Here is a 15,354-nt window from a genome sequence, read left to right on the forward strand (position 1 = left end):
GACAGTTGAGGATTTGAATAGCCCACTATCTGATGTTTGTGGGCTAATTAAACAAATATAATTTTGCTGCGTTAAATCAAAACACACAGATTTCAATATTAACTATTTAATTCACTCTTATGTATCAAATTGTATAAAAACGCCACAAAATCTTCATTAAAATAAAGTCTTGTTTTAGGAAGTAAGAACTTAAGTAAAGCACTCTGGATTTGATTTACATGTTGGTTGAGGTTCGTGTCCGAAGTTTCTACGAGCACCGCACATTTGTGGACTAGCCACCTGTAACTATAATCACTTGTCTGAATACACTTTCTCCCAAAGTTCTTGTCTAACTTTCTCTCCATCATTATCTGTGTCAATTTCTCTGTCAGTGAATCATACATCCACTTGGTCCTTTACATGTATCTGTTCCGGCTCTTCCCCTGTACGACGTTCCGCTGTATTTTCTCTATTACAGCTTACAGCCATATCTTCCCTGGTAGCATTAGTTATGGCTGTATCTTCTGCGATAGTATTCTCCGCTGTATTTTCCTTGTTAACATTTCTGTCCTTATTTTGAATGGTATCACATATGACACTATTTTCGATGGCGTCACTTTCGACCCTATTTTCGTGGGAATCACTTTCGACCATACCTTCAGTTGAATCATCTATGATGCTTTCTTGCATGGTAACACTTACGGCTCTATTTTCATTTGTATCACTTACAATTCTATTTTCGCTGGAATCATTTACAATTCTATTTTCGGAGGAATCATTTAAGACTCTTTCCTCCATGCTCTCTTGACCACCATTTTTCCTTTCATGTGACAGCCTCTTTTCCTCGTTTAGAAGTTCTATGAAATCTTTCGGCCGTGTTATGTGTTTCAGTCTACAAGTCCTGTAACTTTGAATGTCATGTGATCTTATTTCAGACGCCTGATTGGCTGTTTCGTGAGAAGCTAACCATTACATTTTCATTGTCATCCTGGTTACGTGAAGTAGAATCAACAGCAGTCATGGTTGACTCCCCCTTCTCCGACAACATCTTTAATGGCAGAAGTAATGCATTCTGGGAGGTTTCCTGGAATTTCTTGGCTGAAAATGACAAGCAGGATTCAATTAAGATATGGCTGATTGGGTGTATGGCCATCAGTGATCGGGTTATCATACTTAGGGCTAACACAGGGTAAGGGGGTCATGTGACATGGGTGATTGGGTAAGGGGGTCATGTGACATGGGTGATTGGGTAAGGGGGTCATGTGACATGAGTGATTGGGTAAGGGGGTCATGTGACATGGGTGATTGGGTAAGGGGGTCATGTGACATGAGTGATTGGGTAAGGGGGTCATGTGACATGAGTGATTGGGTAAGGGGGTCATGTGACATGGGTGATTGGGTAAGGGGGTCATGTGACATGGGTGATTGGGTAAGGGGGTCATGCGACATAGGTGATTTTGTAAGGGGGTCGTGTGAGAAATGGGTGTCTGGGTAAGGGGGTCATGTGAGAAATGGGTGATTGGGTAATGGGTCATGTGAGAAATGGGTGATTTGGTAAGGGGTTCGTGTGAGACATTGGTGTTTGGGTAAGGGGGTCATGTGACATGGGTGATTGGGTAAGAGGGTTGGAGTGGTAGTGGGTGATTGGAGGTCATGAGCAAATGGTGGGGGGTTATATGTAACTTGGGTGAGAGAATCATATGTGATTGAGTCATGGATGATAAAGGTTGTTTTTTTAAGAAGATTAAACAACAAATCAAATTTCAGCATTAAGAGGAAGGATTAGAGTGAATAGTGAGTATCTGTATGGTAATATTAAAGGTGATTTCCTCAAAGTCTTTTTACTCTGACGACATGTCTTTTAAATTAAAACATGCCAACAAATCAATGTTGATAAAACTTCATTTAAATTTGCACCCTGTCTGAAATTTAGATAAATCTGATTAGAATACTTTTTTATTTTGATATTCTTTCCAGTTTTTAAATATTTTAATATTTTTCAGTACTTACACAGCTGCTTTTCTGTGTGTCGTCCAACCCGTCGTCGGGCATGTCTGAATGACGCCGTCACCTGCTCAACATTGTCCAACAGTCGCATGTCACTGAAATAAGAATTAGCTGAATTACATATCTGGTTATACCTGTGTTGAATTGTAGGTGTTTACAAAATAAGAATCAATCTAAAAATCTAGATCTAAATCTAGATCCAATCTAATAATTTCTTTTAAGAAAAAATTGAGATTTCAATATTCCAAATATTCATCATAATTTGACTAAACAAGAGGCCCGTGGGGCCTGTATCGCTCACCTGGTTGGATTAGACTAAATGTCAAAATAATGTTCATGTTCAATTTGTTTTATTTGTAAATCTCAAACAATGCTATATATGGTTATAGTGTGGGGATCCCAACTACTTTAAAGAAATAACGAAGTCCAGACTCTCAAAGTTTTGAGAGCATGCATTCATCACTTTATGACTAGTAGAGATTTAGATTAATAACGTTTATTTCCCCTATTGGGCCCCTCCCCTTTGGCCCCTCGGGGGTCAGAGTCACCATTTATGCAAAATCTGTTCTCCTTCTCTGAAGGATGCTGCTGACCAAATTTGATTCAAATCCATTCATAATTTTATGACAAGTAGCGATTTAAAGGAATTACCTCTATTTCCACTATTGGGTCCCACCCCTTTGGCCCCTCTGAGATTTGAAGCAAATGTTGATGGACTGATGACGGACGGACGACGGATGCCGCGCCATGACATTAGCTCACCGGATCTTTGGTCCTGGTGAGCTAAAAACCCTATGATCTATCTATAAACCAAAACCTAACTATTATACATTATTTATATATCATATCACATATAACATATATCATACTGGATTAAATTGATTACATGCCTGAATGACAAAACATTGTTATTTTACAGAAAATAATGTTTCCCGAATATGAGACTATGCAGTAAAGAAGTGAAAATTTGGGGGGGGGGGGGGGGCTGATCCCCAAGTATGGGCTTGTACCCGAAAAAAAAAAAAATGAAGTTTCATTGAGGCAGAGTGAAGTGAAAATCTGTAATACCTACAAGGTTTTAGACATCAGACAAGTCAATGTCAGTTTCTGTTTCTTGTTGGTGTGGCAAACCCAATCGTCCCAGACAAACAGGCGAACTACAACACAGAAACATTAATATACGTCATGAACAACATATTCAACATGTTCTCCCACAGTTCACCGGTTTATCTCAAGTTTTAGTTGCGAGAGATTTCTGTCAACCCCTTGGGTATGACAGATTGCACGCGCTAACCTTCTGAACAGGAAGTACTTTTTGAGTGACGTCCCTAATAGTTCCCACATTGTTATTGAATGTTAAATATACGTATGAGACACAAAGTTTTATGAAATGACAAAATGTACTGTTATTAATATCAGAATAACATCACCCATACCTTATTTCAGTGTCTGTTTGAAGAAATATTGTGAATTAATTTTAGACCTATGTTTTCTTGTATAATGATATTAGGATACATTTTTTGGGGGTTGTGATTAGTACTTCTTCAAATGAGGATATTCTTGCGCTGACCATGTGTTTACAAACATAACTTGACCACCAATTTGATATGCAATTATTTGAAGTGGTGGGAAAAAAATAATCATTCCCTACCTAAGGAGTGTGACAAAGAAATCTCCACCCTCAGAGTAATTCATTAATGTCTAACCCTCGGCAAGCCTCCGGTTGGACGTTCATGAATTCCCCTCGGGTTGAGATTTCTTTGTCACACCCCCAAGGCAGGGAAAGATTCTATTAATCATTCATACAACAAAACCATATGTAATACACTACAACAGTATCTGATTCTCAGTTTACTCTGGAAAGATCACAAATCAAAACTTAAAGGTGTAAGTGTCAGATTTTACACAGGTCCAAAGATTTTTAAAGTAGGATCGATTTTTGAAATCAGTTTTTGATTCTGGACTTTCTTCTTTTCACATATTTTTTTCAATGTCGATGGGAAATCACTCACCTTCTGGAATCAAGGATCCCATCTTCTTAGAAATCTTTGACAATTTCCTAAACAAAAGAAATGTAGATTTATTTATAACTTGTCTTTGGTCATTTTGATTTTACATCACAACGGATATCAAAATACCATTTTTTCTCTGTAAATAATTTTGTTGGAAGCAATCAAAATACCATTTTTCTATATAAAGCATTTTGTTGGAAGCTATCAAAATACCATTTTTTCTCTATAAAGCATTTTGTTGGAAGCTTAGTAGCAGGATAACAGCTCTAAATAAGACAAAGTCTGGCCGGCGTAATGGGAGGGGAAAATGCAATGACCAGATTAGGACTCGGACCCAGAACCTCTTAACTCTACATGTATGCTCTTACTAATTGAACTACCTGGCCATCGCCCTCAGTCCAGCCCAGTTCCAGTTACACGGGGACAGAAGAAACTCATTAATTCATAAATGTCATGACAAAATGATGACAAAAATCACACATTATCATGCAATGTCGCCGCATAAAAAAAGAAAAGATAATTGTTAGGGTGCAATATCTGGAGGCGTCAAGAAAAATAAGAAATAATATGTAAATGTAACCACTTAGAGGAAGTGGATAAGATACGAAACTGTGGAGGAGAATCCGTACCTCTCTGTGGAACCGTCCAGACCAATCAGAATCTCCAGGGTGGTGATTATAAACGCCATGGCTAGACTGTCATAACTAGGCAAGCTTACGTACTTGTAGCGCTTCTCATACTCCACCAGCTTCTGAATCGTGTGTACAAAACCATGGAGATCACCTATAAATCAGATATACAATTATGTAAGTGTGATAGAAAGGAGTAATGAAAAATATCCTTCCCGTGCCAGGCTTCAAACTAGCGACCTTTCGCTCTCAAGGCAAACATTCTACAACTAAGCTAAAGGGAAATTTCCACAAGTCTGAGCTAGTAAGGTGGATGTCCTACCACTAGACTAAAGGGAAATTCCCACTAGTCTGAGCTAGTAAGCTGGATGTCCTACCACTAGACTAAAGGGAAATTCCCACTAGTCTGAGCTAGTAAGGTGGATGTCCTACCACTAAGCTAAAGGGAAATTCCCACTAGTCTGAGCTAGTAAGGTGGATGTCCTACCACTAGACTAAAGGGAAATTCCCACTAGTCTGAGCTAGTAAGGTGGATGTCCTACCACTAGACTAAAGGGAAATTCCCACTAGTCTGAGCTAGTAAGGTGGATGTCCTACCACTAGACTAAAGGGAAATTCCCACTAGTCTGAGCTAGTAAGGTGGATGTCCTACCACTAGACTAAAGGGAAATTCCCACTAGTCTGAGCTAGTAAGGTGGATGTCCTACCACTAGACTAAAGGGAAATTCTCACTAGTCTGAGCTAGTAAGGTGGATGTCCTACCACTAGACTAAAGGGAAATTCCCACTAGTCTGAGCTAGTAAGGTGGATGTCCTACCACTAGACTAAAGGGAAATTCCCACTAGTCTGAGCTAGTAAGGTGACCTATACTCTCCACATCCTACCACTAGACTAAAGGGAAATTCCCACTAGTCTGAGCTAGTAAGGTGACCTATACTCTCCACATCCTACCACTAGACTAAAGGGAAATTCCCACTAGTCTGAGCTAGTAAGGTGACCTATACTCTCCACATCCTACCACTAGACTAAAGGGAAATTCCCACTAGTCTGAGCTAGTAAGGTGACCTATACTCTCCACATCCTACCACTAGGCTAAAGGGAAATTCCCACGAGTCTGAGCTAGTAAAGTGACCCTATACTCTATACTTTTACACACGTAAGTAGGAGCAACGCATTGCACTAATGTAAATAACTACACCTGCAGAGAAATTTGAATAAGTATGTAGCTGATGAATTTCATAAAAAGAGAGGCCCATGGGCCTAAATAGTCGACTGACTTAAAGATGAATGACAGTTTTTATTTTTACACAAAATTCAGTAAACTCTAGTTTTTATATTCACACAATATTTAGTAAAATTTTACAAGAAGTCCATAATGGTAGTTTTGATTGGCTTTGGGTAACTACATGTATATGAGGTCATCAAAAAGCATTCAATGGCACATTTAAGCTCATTCACCCTTTTGGGGCCCCTCCTCTTTGTCCACAAGGGTTAAGCAAGCCCCAATGTTTTTTTGAGAAATGATTGCCCACCCCCAATTATGTTTTATTAATTTTCCTTTGAAGGAGATCAATTTTTGTCTTAATCAAATGAATGAAAGTGTTAAAAATAAAAAAAAAAAAAAAAGAAACGAAAACAAAAATGCTAATCAAATAATCTAAAGGAGATTAACACATAAGCAATAAATTCAGTATTCCGGGAAAACTATGAATGATATTGAACAGTTTGTTGATGCTTGAAACTCCTGAAAATTTACTATAATTAGAGACCTTATAATTATATATAGAGATTATATCCTGAGACCTAGACGACAAACTTTTTCCTAAACTACACTGAATGGACGTTGGTTCTTTGGGGATTCCCCACTTTAATTTATAATTATTGAATATAACGACTTATCACCTGGCAGCTCCAGGACGACCAGGTACTTGTTGATAAGGTCTGTGATAGGGGTCATCGGTGCATCCTGAAGATCTAGATACTTAATCATCTGACCGCTGTCCTTCCTCAGGGTTTCCTCAGACACCGGTAAAGTCTGGAACAGAAAGGTAAACATTTTCATAAATTTAGGAAGAAGAATTCCATGAATAAAACATGATGTGTGTTGTATGAACTCATGTGTTGTACGAACTCGTGTGTTGTACGAACTTGTGTGTTATACGAACTTGTACGAACTTGTGTGTTGTACGAACTTGTGTGTTGTACGGACTTGTGTGTTGTATGAACTTGTGTGTTGTACGAACTTGTGTGTTGTACGAACTCGTGTGTTGTACGAACTCGTGTGTTGTACGAACTTGTGTGTTGTACGAACTCTGGGTTTTCCCTGATGACGGTTTCCTGCATCTTAGACGCAGAAAAAAACATACAATGTAGAAATAATATTAATGATTTCAATAGATACTAGTTTTTTTTTTTATTGTGTTTGTATTTTATTACTTAAGGCCTCATTGTTATACCTGATGACCAACTTGGAAGCTGAAACTGCTTTATCATGATATTTTTAATTTTAACGTGTCATGGGACTCCTGGATTTCTAAACGGGTCTCACAATTTTCACATCTGAGAGTCCCTGGGGCCCTGTAGAACAAAATTACAGGGAAAATCCTGCTAACTCCTGGAAAACCTTGTATTAACTGAACCAAACCTATTCACATGGTTGGTTTTTGTTGTGGTAACAAAAAAAAAAATCCTCATTTTTCATGTTGGACGAGTAGTTCTTGCAGTGAAGGCAGTTATCTTGGAAACAAATGTTGTATTCAATTGCCTTCCATTATACAACTGTACCTATATTCAATCCATACAAGTGGTATAAATTCCATATAGGACCAAACACTGCAGTGATAAATCTATATACGAGTCCAAAGTCCTCTACTCATAGAATTTCTATGACAGGACTCACAGCATTTCTGGAAATACTTAACATTGTGGGTCTCGATATTTTTAGCAATACAAAAAGGATTCATGAAAATAAGTTGTTAATTGATCGCTGCATGTCACCAATATAAAGCTCTACTGGTCAGATCACTGTAAAGTATGATGAACGAAGAACACACCAGGTTTCTCACACAGTATATTAAATTCATTTTTACTTACTGCATGGAATGTGTTGGTGTCATAGGGACCAAACTTCATATCTGTGGGAAGTAGGTGAGAGGCCTTCTCATACGGAATTTCATTCTCATGAACCCATCTGTAATCAAACAAAGTAACAGTGAAAAAATATAACCAATTAATATTTATTTATTTACTTAACAGGTTTATGTCTGCTATTACAGCCTTGCAGCCTTTCAGCTGACAAGAAAGAATACTTAGAAACAAGGATCTATTTATAGTAACAGTGACCTGGATATCATACCTAAATGTACAAGCCTTGTCAAGGTCAAACTTAAACTAACCTAGATATTGTTTTTAACATGTGTATCATTGTTTTATGATATCTGAGATATATGCTCTGCATAATGACAATGGCCAGCATAGCTCAGGCTGTAGAGCATTGGTCTGTATATTTACAGAGGCCAAGATAACTCAGTCCGTCAATGCTTGGTCTGAATACTGACAGGGGTCACAATATAGCTTGTTTCATAGATCATCCTGTGCTGTCCTAGTTGTGTCCTTAGAAAACTGTTTACCCTATCTGTTCTAGATAACAGCACAGGGCCTCCTGTTTTTTGTTCAATGAGGTTGTCACCAGCTTCTACATGGAGACTCTGACTCAAAATGACACTTGCTGCTTATGGGACAATAATCAAGCAAACAAACTCCACACTGATAATGATAAATTTCTATCTTTTATCAAATAACATATTAATACAAATTAAATCACAGAACAATGACATAAGAAATGAAGTCTGTCTACACAAATTTTCTATTTATAGTATGAATGACATCATTTTTTATCCCTTAATTCTATTCATAGCATGAATGACCTCATTTTTTATCCCCAAGTGTTAATGCTTATCATTGAAATACGATCTTTAAGATGTCCCTTTAATACTCATGCATATCGTCATAAAGTAAATTTCTCTATATTAAAATTAAACAAACATGCTGGATAGTGCTAAGCAAAACATGTCCCTTACCTGCCCCGCTGTAGAACAGTGACCTTGATCTTGACCCAAAAAACCTGAAAATCTAACTTGATCTGTAGCTACTCATCCTGAAGTTACATATCAACTTTCACCAACATACCTAAAGCATGGCTGAGAAAGTGTGGAAAACTGAGTGGACGGACCAACAGACAGACGATAATACAGACAAGCTCGATTTATGGGGTGTAATGTTTTGTCTGTGAACTTGTTGGGTGCAAGGCACACGTTTTAATTTGATATGGACATCACATTTAATTTCTGTTCATTCCATCACTAAAAACACACATGCACAATGAGGTTTAACAATAAATTATGGGAAAAACACAAATTTACATTAAATTTCATCTCCTATAGGTGACGAAGATATTTGCATGGAATAAATCGTTAATTCACCCCACAAGTATATCTGAGTGAGTGCAGACGGACGGACAGATGGACGGAGAGGAAACCTAAGGTCTCACCATTAGGGGACCAATAAGAAAGCTGATGGTTTCACCGTTAAGGGACTAATAAAAAAGCTGACCTGACAATATCCACTGCCGTAGTTATTGGATTGGTGTACATCAGACCTAGAAGACAGAACGCCAATGTCTTCTTCATGTTCATAAATCCTGGGTGTTGTGTGTACGACCGTCTTGTCTGAAAAGAGGCAAAGACCGCAAATCATCTAATGAATCGTAGAAATCTGTTTCTACCAGAGAACTAGTTCTCTGATCTAAGCTGTGGTTGATAACAGTGTCGTGATAAAGATTTCTCTGAGCTGTCACTGTCACATCATGGAAAATACAGAGAAACTTTGTCAACTTTGCTATTAATATGCTATTATAATAATAAAAGTTTTTGTAGAATGTTGAAAATTAGAGTCATTTGAAATTAATTGATATTGTTCTATTTTTATGAGTAAATATTGAATATACTCAGGGCTATTCAATAAAAATATCTACCTGACCCAAGGACTCCACAATAAATCACTTCTATCCATTGCTGGATTGCCTTCCTATTACTTCTAAATAATTCATTAAATAAATTCTATAGGTGGTATCCCTTAATCAAACATGGAGTGCTGGGGTGGGGTAGATGTTATACTGGAAAAGCCCTCAAAATATTTCATTAGAATCTATAGACATACCAAGCCTGACAAGCTTTGATCATTCTCTTCCGGGTAAAAGCTGTCATTGGAGTCTGTGTCAAATTCGTCATCCGAGTCAAGCTTTTCATTAACACTTTTAAATGGATTGTCCTCATCATAGAAATCTTCATTCCTCAAGGAAAACTGCAAATCTTGATTTTCCTGTAAATATAAAACAACAGTTGTCAGAAGACAACATAGTTCCCAAAATAGGTTGAAATTCAGAATTAGTTTCTTAAAAGTAGGTCAAGGTCATTAGGTCTGCAAACATAATATCAATAGAAAGGTCACAAGGAACACGCATGACAAATATGAAAACCCTATCTTGTATGGTTAAAATACTGTGGCAAAAGTTAAAGTTTTGAAAAAGTAGGTCAAGGTCAGCAGGTCTGCAAATATAATACCAGTGGAAAGGTCATGTCACAAAGAACACACCTGTCAAATACCTAATAAAAAGCTGTATCCTCATTAGTATTGACACAACATTATTTTATAAAAACTTTAACCAATCTGTCCCCTGAACTTTGTCCCAGTGAGCTAAAAATTCAGTCATGTTTAAGTTGATGTTGTTGATATGCATGGATGCTGAGGCATAAGAAAAAAATTCATATGAAAGGAAAATCTGTCTTTTAAACTTTCATTATATAATTCTAATCTGAATTTCAAATAATTAAATTGATCTGACATACTCGCCTTTTAAAACTAAATTTGATCCGACATACTCGCCTTTTAAAACTAAAATTGATCCGACATACTCGCTTTTTAAAACTAAAAATACTGCTTTAAATGTTTTTACTCCAAATTGGATTCCATGATTGCTGTGTTAGTAGTTGTTGATGTAGATATTTAATATCAAATGAAAATCATCCTTGAATACTTTTTAACTTAATTCCTTCTTTACCAACTTTCACAGGTTTTGCATACAGAGACACCTAAATTAAAATGCCTTAAAGAGCATCATCAACATAATGAGAGTATCTCCTACTAATTACAGCGTATAACGTACCAACATTTACAAATAAATTGTGCATTAGATACACATGTACCTACAATATCAGCTGTAGCATCGGCAACACTCCGAGTCATTTTTTTCTTCCACATTCTGTGTAACATCGCCGGTTTGATGTCCGGGTCTTCTGTTGTTCCTGGATACTTCTCTCTAAAGACAAAAGAGCTCCACTTATATAGACAACACAGTTTTGTTTTAAATTTAAATAAAAAATTCACCGTAATTTTTAAAATGGATCTCTATACACAGAAGAGCTCCACTTTTATAGACAACACAGTTTTGTTTTAAATTTAAATACAAATTCACCGTAATTTTTAAATGGAAACGTAAATGTGTTTTTAAAGTTTTGGACAAACAATGTTGCGAAAATAGATTGAAGAGCTTGATAGCTACCTGTGTCGCTCAAACTTTTTCAATAGCGGGTTAATCTTTTCCAAGTCTTCAGTGAAGGCCACATTTATTTTCGCTAGGTAGGTACACCACAGTTGGAACACAATATCCTGTAAATGCCAACCCAATTTACATCAAAATCTTCCAAATCTCTCAAAATCTCATACCAAACTTGCTGTTTGTGCTATAATTCACCACAAATAAAATACAAAAAATAAAATAAAAAGTTCTTTATTAACTGTAGTACACATTATCATAGTGAGTCTAAAGGATCAATAGATCTGCTCACTTAGAATTCCAATTGATTTTCACACTCTTTGTAATTTAACTCTAATATTCTAACAAAAACAAGTGCATGACAATGTTCAGCAGATAAGGACAGAAAATAATTAGTCCCATAATGCCCTAAGTCTAAACTGGACACTCCTAAATTGAGCCCTTCAATCCAACAATTCGGCCTCTTTGATAAGATTAATGGTAAAAGACAGTGTTAAATAAGGTCAATCTATAATAAGCAGTTTGCCAAGTCTAGTCTTGAGAGTGTGTATTGTATACCATTGTAAATTATTTATCAACTATAATGACTATAATGAATAATTTACTGACTATAATGACTAATTCACTTACTATAATGACTAATTTACTGACTATAATGACTAATTTACTGACAATAATTACTAATTTTTCTACTATAATGACTAATTTACTGACTATAATGACTAATTTACTGACTATAATGACTAATTTATCTACTATAATGACTAATTTATCTACTATAATGACTAATTCACTTACTATAATGACTAATTCACTTACTATGACTAATTCACTAACTATAATGACTAATTTACTTACTTACTATAATGACTAATTCACTTACTATAATGACTAATTAACTTACTATAATGACTAATTCACTTACTATAATGACTAATTTACTGACTATAATGACTAATTTACTGACTATAATGACTAATTTACTGACTATAATGACTAATTTTCTACTATAATGACTAATTCACTTACTATAATGACTAATTTACTGACTATAATGACTAATTTATCTACTATAATGACTAATTCACTTACTATAATGACTAATTTACTTACTTACTATAATGACTAATTCACTAACTATAATGACTAATTCACTGACTATAAAGACTAACTAACTTACTATAATGACTAATTTATCTACTATAAAGACTAACTAACTTACTATAATGACTAATTCACTTACTATAATGACTAATTCACTTACTATAATGACTAACTAACTTACTATAAAGACTAATTCACTTACTATAATGACTAATTTATTTACTATAATGACTAATTCACTGACTATAATGACTAATTCACTGACTATAATGACTAATTCACAGACTATAATGACTAATTTACTGACTATAATGACTAATTTACTGACTAATTTACTGACTATAATGACTAATTTACTGACTATAATTACTAATTTATCTACTAATTCACTTACTATAATGACTAATTCACTTACTATAATGACTAATTTATCTACTATAATGACTAATTCACTTACTATAATGACTAATTTACTGACTATAATGACTAATTAACTGATTATAATGACTTATTTACTTGCTGTAATGATTATGTAAATTTCAGATGTCCATGTCATACCTTAAGTTTGGGATCGGCCCCTAACCCTATCAAGGCTTTGACTTGTTCTTTTAAAATGATCTGGAACCCCTCATAGCAGCTCCATGGACGGCCCTTATCACCTGCAAAGCAACAAAAAACATTTCTTAACAAATAATAAACAATGACAAGAATTAAGCATACTTGTGTGCCTCTTCTGTCCTGCTTTGTCACCAGTCAATATAGTAATTTTTAAACAAAACCCCCAAAATCACTAAAATTTCTGTCCTTTTTCCAAAAACACATTCTGTCTTGCTTTGTCACAAATCAATAAAGTAATTTTTAGCTTTGTCACAAATCAATAAAGTAATTCTTAAACAAAATTCCAAAAATCAATAAATTTCTATCATTTTCCATGAAATAACCAAAAATCTTCTACAAAACAGTCTGTATACTTTAAAGAGGAAAAGTTGACAAAGATTTTGCCGTCACCGTCAGAAAAAAATTAAAATCTCGCTGGCAAGACAAAAACTAAGATCATAACTCATTAGCTATCTAAGAGAGTCTATACCTTATAGGAGAGACTAGCTAATGTTTGAGTTAAGAATATTTGTATTTTGTGAAGACAATCGTTTTAAATCATTTACAGTGTCCATTTTAAAGAAAAAACATCTCTGTAGGTTGATGATACAGGGGAGACAACTCTAATAAGCCAGGTCATTTTATTTGTAGTTTAAAATGTGCAGATAAGCGGATTTATATTCACCTTTGAACTGTCATCTTTGAATTCACTAATATGACCAAGTATTTAAGTAAAGAGTCCATCTTCAAAGTTGGAATGAAAGGACAACCACCTAACCCCACCCCACCCATCCAACGCACATTCATGACTTTGTTTCATTACATATGAATTTAAGGACTTTTCATGGCCACAAAGTAAACATTTAAGTCTTTTGAAGGCCATATTACAAAATTCAATGGCTTTGAAAAAGATAACATGCACAGTGTAAGGGAACATCCTGGTGATTAAAAATGTTTACTTCCACTATAGTAAAACTATTTCACCTTAAATCCTAAAGTTTGGTCTTTCAATACCACTTAAAAAGGATACTGGTATGTTCTTATTTTTTCGTTTTCATTTTTCAACTTCAAAAGATTACGCTGAAAAATGATGTGTTTTTTTCAAAACTTTTATAAATGTATAAAACACACTTACGTCTAACGGTTTTCTTTTCACTCTGATGTTCCTTGTTCCGTATCAAATGCTTGAATCCAGGGTTAGTCATATCCATGAATGTTTCAGTTGCCTCTTCCTGCCTCAAGTCCTTCAATCACAAATCAGAACAACCCAGTCAATATTTCATCATTACTAATATCATGATTCACATACAAATTAATTAGTGATGGAAATCAGTTTCACTTTCAGAATTTGATAATCAGAAACTTGAAATCAATCAATTGTCGATTTGAATCGGTTTTCTAAATTTATCATGGAATTGCACTTTTGTAGGAAATGCATGTTCATCTCAAGTACATTTATTACACATCTTAGACTTGATTATCAATATTTCAATCCTGAACACAAAGCATTTAATGGTTCATATACAGTAGTGTACCAGAGCTTTTTCTGGAGGCTTTTTGGGGCTGTTAATGGGCCCCCATTCCCAACTGAAATTATTTCGTATTTAAGCCAAATTCCCAAAATTTACTCTTTATTCATGATAAAGTCTTTCCCAATTCATCAATTCTCTTCCCAAAATGAGACAAAACAGCCCCTTCCCAACCAGTGAGAAAAAGACCTATTTACATGTGTAAAAGGAGAGGGAAAATGCAATGACCAGACTGGGACTTGGAACTTTAGATTGACACTCTAACCATATGAACTACCTGGGCCCTGGCGTTCAGCCCAGTCCAGTTCTGCTACATTCCTCCCTCCTCCAACAAATCCTTTTACCTGACGTACACACAATACCTCATCATATTTTCTTTCATAATGTGATTGTTGACGTTCATAGTCAGGGTACCAGTTAGTCAACTAGAAACAGTCTGGTTCTAGTATGGGGCCAGAGAAAACTCTAGCTATTTTAAAAGATTTGTAAAATATCTTTACATGTCTGGGACTAAATTCTATTGTTCATACTATACATACCTGTGACTGGGTCATACACATGGAGCAGAAAAATAATCCATCTCTGGCCTCAAACTCATTTTCTCCACACACAGTGCATGAAGGCATCTTTTCGTTTCGAAACTATTCTGCTCAATCTTTGTTACTCTCTGGTCTAAAACTAAACTGTGCTGTCCGGACTGTTTATCGGTAAAATATGATGTGTCACTCAATAATATCGCATGATTCGATAAACAGATACATTTTCTTATGTAAACAAAACTTTAAAATTAAAACTGCTGTCGAAATGCAACAATAATTCGCCTTTCTTTCGTGTGGAAGGCCATTCTCAACTTGTGTAAATCCATACCGGAAGTCTCACGTGTA

The 15,354-nt window shown here is 35.6% G+C and overlaps 1 protein-coding gene across 2 annotated transcripts; it reads right to left on the reverse strand.

Moving 5' to 3' along the window:
* Positions 1 to 90: 90 nt before the first annotated feature.
* LOC117339564 (TATA box-binding protein-associated factor RNA polymerase I subunit B-like) lies at positions 91 to 15,348 on the reverse strand. 2 transcript variants are annotated; one of them, XM_033901247.1, is made up of 14 exons: positions 15,010 to 15,344; positions 14,077 to 14,185; positions 12,903 to 13,003; positions 11,247 to 11,353; positions 10,895 to 11,003; positions 9,845 to 10,006; positions 9,239 to 9,354; positions 7,721 to 7,817; positions 6,530 to 6,662; positions 4,628 to 4,781; positions 3,999 to 4,045; positions 3,059 to 3,143; positions 1,990 to 2,081; positions 91 to 1,077 (listed from the first exon to the last, which is right to left on the reverse strand). In XM_033901247.1, exons 1-14 carry the CDS (start codon positions 15,094 to 15,096, stop codon positions 911 to 913), a joined length of 1,566 nt encoding a protein of 521 aa, XP_033757138.1. In that variant the 5' UTR covers positions 15,097 to 15,344; the 3' UTR covers positions 91 to 910. The 2 variants fall into 2 exon arrangements, 1 of the variants encoding a protein (XP_033757138.1); XR_004535262.1 differs by having other exon boundaries at positions 1,057 to 1,077; positions 3,055 to 3,143; positions 15,010 to 15,348.
* Between the last annotated feature and the right edge of the window lie 6 nt (positions 15,349 to 15,354).

Source organism: Pecten maximus, chromosome 12 (genome assembly GCF_902652985.1).
Source record: "Pecten maximus chromosome 12, xPecMax1.1, whole genome shotgun sequence".
Taxonomy (NCBI): domain Eukaryota; kingdom Metazoa; phylum Mollusca; class Bivalvia; order Pectinida; family Pectinidae; genus Pecten; species Pecten maximus.

What these genes read in the sequence shown, in the direction of transcription:
- LOC117339564 (XM_033901247.1), bottom strand. Translation starts at nt 15,096, where the DNA reads ATGCCTTCATGCACTGTGTGTGGAGAAAATGAGTTTGAGGCCAGAGAT. An exon ending in GGGCCGATCCCAAACTTAAG is followed by an intron (nt 11,354 to 12,902) that starts GTATGACATGGA and finishes TGGCATTTACAG; the next exon opens with GATATTGTGTTCCAACTGTG. An exon ending in TGTCTGATGTCTAAAACCTT is followed by an intron (nt 2,082 to 3,058) that starts GTAGGTATTACA and finishes TTCTTATTTCAG; the next exon opens with TGACATGCGACTGTTGGACA.